This window comes from Drosophila simulans, chromosome 2R (genome assembly GCF_016746395.2).
Source record: "Drosophila simulans strain w501 chromosome 2R, Prin_Dsim_3.1, whole genome shotgun sequence".
NCBI classification, from domain to species: Eukaryota; Metazoa; Arthropoda; class Insecta; order Diptera; family Drosophilidae; genus Drosophila; species Drosophila simulans.
The window spans coordinates 22231382-22233875 of record NC_052521.2 but is presented as its reverse complement, the minus strand read 5'-3'; the positions used below and the strand labels follow the sequence as shown (position 1 = coordinate 22233875).

At 38.1% G+C, this 2494-nt stretch overlaps 1 protein-coding gene across 1 annotated transcript; it reads right to left on the bottom strand.

The window, feature by feature from the left end:
• Positions 1 to 524: 524 nt before the first annotated feature.
• Positions 525 to 1011, bottom strand: LOC6736180 (male-specific sperm protein Mst84Dc). Its single transcript, XM_016168955.3, has 2 exons — positions 859 to 1011; positions 525 to 802 (listed from the first exon to the last, which is right to left on the bottom strand). Exon 2 carries the CDS (start codon positions 782 to 784, stop codon positions 629 to 631), a length of 156 nt encoding a protein of 51 aa, XP_016029597.1. The 5' UTR covers positions 785 to 802; positions 859 to 1011; the 3' UTR covers positions 525 to 628.
• Between the last annotated feature and the right edge of the window lie 1483 nt (positions 1012 to 2494).

Here is a 2494-nt window from a genome sequence, read left to right as displayed (position 1 = left end):
TTCAGAAAGATAAGTTACATTTAAATTTTTAAAGTGTTCCCGCTAGTCGGTAAATCGTTAAGTCTTAGCAAAGCCAATGGTCAAGTATAATAGCCTTTAACCCCTTTCCACAATCTAAAGCCAATTAACGCTACTTGAATTGATAATGAGTCTCATGTCATGTTTGCTTTGTCACAACCCCTAATAACACGCTCCTTAATTCGTGTTCACACTGACCACACAGTAATCAAACTAGGGGACGAAAAGTAAAACGGGAAGTGACCAGGCGAGACAAGCCCAATATGAAGCGGTCAGTTCGGTCAACTGGTTTATAACTGACCCGCTGACTTCTGAAGTGTTGGTCCTGCCTAATAAACTATTTTGCTTTTGCTTTGGGCTGCGCATAAATTAGCACTAACAATATACACCAAGGGAACTCTACATAGGGGGATTTTATAGCAGTCATTGGGCAATTACCAGCGTAATTGATGGTCTAAAAGAGCGATAATGGACAGGAATATAGTTCTTGTAATAAAAAAGACATGGAAAGTCAAACACCTTTTATTACGTCTTGATCTTGTTTTCAAGACGAATAGGCCATGTTAATAAATAATTGTCTTCAAAAAGTTTTGGTTACGGAGTACCAAAATTAACAAGACGGTCCGCAGCTGCTGCAACATCCGCCCCCGCAGCAAGGTCCACATGGTCCACTATAGAATCCGCATCGTGGTCCAAAACAGCGGCCACTAAAGCAGGGGCTACAGCAAGGGTAGTAGCAAGTTCCACAGCAGGGTCCGCAACACATCACGAATCTATGTGAGTTCTAAACACATATACGTTAAAAGGTATAAATAGGAAAATATATTTCTTTTAGCTTACTTCCAAAACAAATCTCCAAGAATTTTAACAATTAACAATAAATTTTGATGTTGTCGTGTTGAAGGCCAGGGTAAGACTAAATATATCTCGTCAGTAGAGCCTGTTCCCAATTTTGACAGACTTCAGAAACACGATCATGGCTAATGTGATCTGAATAACTCTTTGGAATTGTCGTTTTATTGATATAAATGAAAATGCATGTGTTTCGCAATTCAGTGTATTAATAAACAATTAGAGTATGGTATTTTCATTTTTCAAGAAAGTTCTATTTTTTTCGCAACCAGAACCTCTTTGCATTCGGTTACACCAATGCAAATAAACGGCACTATTTAATTATAACAAAAATAGGAACAAACTCTTAGGTAATTAACAACGTTAAATTAGTTTATCCTGGTACTGGATGAACTTTGTCCCGAACTCATGTGGTAAATGTAAGTGGCCACCACTTACCATTTAGGTTACACGCACACGGCACGCGTTCTGTGGTCGCAAATATCATAGCAAGCCTAATGACCATTACGCATTTCCGCCTGTGCCTCGTGGTTCATATATTAATATACTAAATATTCCAAATGTTCTTACCCAACGCAATCACCAAAGTGTGTGGTATATTAAAAACTAATTTGCCAGCAAATGAGTTAACATTTTTTCCTTTTGCTGGTTCGACACAAAAAAGGACTCAGCAGGAACCAAAGAAGACGGAAACACATGCTGTTTGACGTGAGCTTGACCGGAACTACCATACGTGCCGGAATTGCGTGATACTTGCCCAAGTAGAGCATAATTTTGGGTCGATATGTAAAAGCTCAGCATTATATTTAAAAATGCTAAGATCTTGAAACCAACCCGATGTCATATTTTAACTGAAACAGAACTTAGAATTAATGACGGTAGTATTTTTTGAATTATAGTAATTTTGTCTCTTGATTTATTGTTTTAATTCTTTGTGTAAAATTTATTGTTTGAATGATTCTCTTACTTTTGACGAGTTCAGCCGTCTTAGATTACACATACCTAAAACTGTGGTTAGCATCACCTCGGGATCGATTCGTTATTTCTTTTAGCTTGGAGTTCTGATTGTGTTTGTTTTTCGGGCTTGTCATCTGGCTAAGCTCTAAAAATTAATGATGCGCGGCACATTCGAGAGTCCCCTGCTGTCATTGGCTGGTTGGATACCCAAAAAATATGTAGATGTGCAAAAAAAAATTAAAATCGAAATTCACATCCGCCGCTTTAAGCTACGGCTTAGATTCGCTTGCTCATTGATGGAAATTAATGAGTGTGCGTGTTGTGTTCGGTAAATATTCAGAAGGAATATTTTCAGAGATTCTGTACTTATTTCCAGCCCCAGGACCTTGCTCTGTCTCAGCTATGGCGCATTTCCCTACAGCGAACTACAGACTCAGGACTAATTTGCATAATTACAGCCCGTAATTTTTTTTCGTTTTTTTTACGCAGCAAGAAGAATACACACGAATTGATTGTGTGCGCCCTTTAGCAAAGGGACGCAATTTCCTTTTTTGTGTTTGGCTCTTTTTTACTTGATATTTGTTTATTACGCAACCATATACGCACTCACATATTCGCTGGTTCTGAATATTCAATGAACAACGTCCCATAATGCATTTGTTAGAAA

What these genes read in the sequence shown, in the direction of transcription:
- LOC6736180 (XM_016168955.3), bottom strand. Translation starts at nt 784, where the DNA reads ATGTGTTGCGGACCCTGCTGTGGAACTTGCTACTACCCTTGCTGTAGC.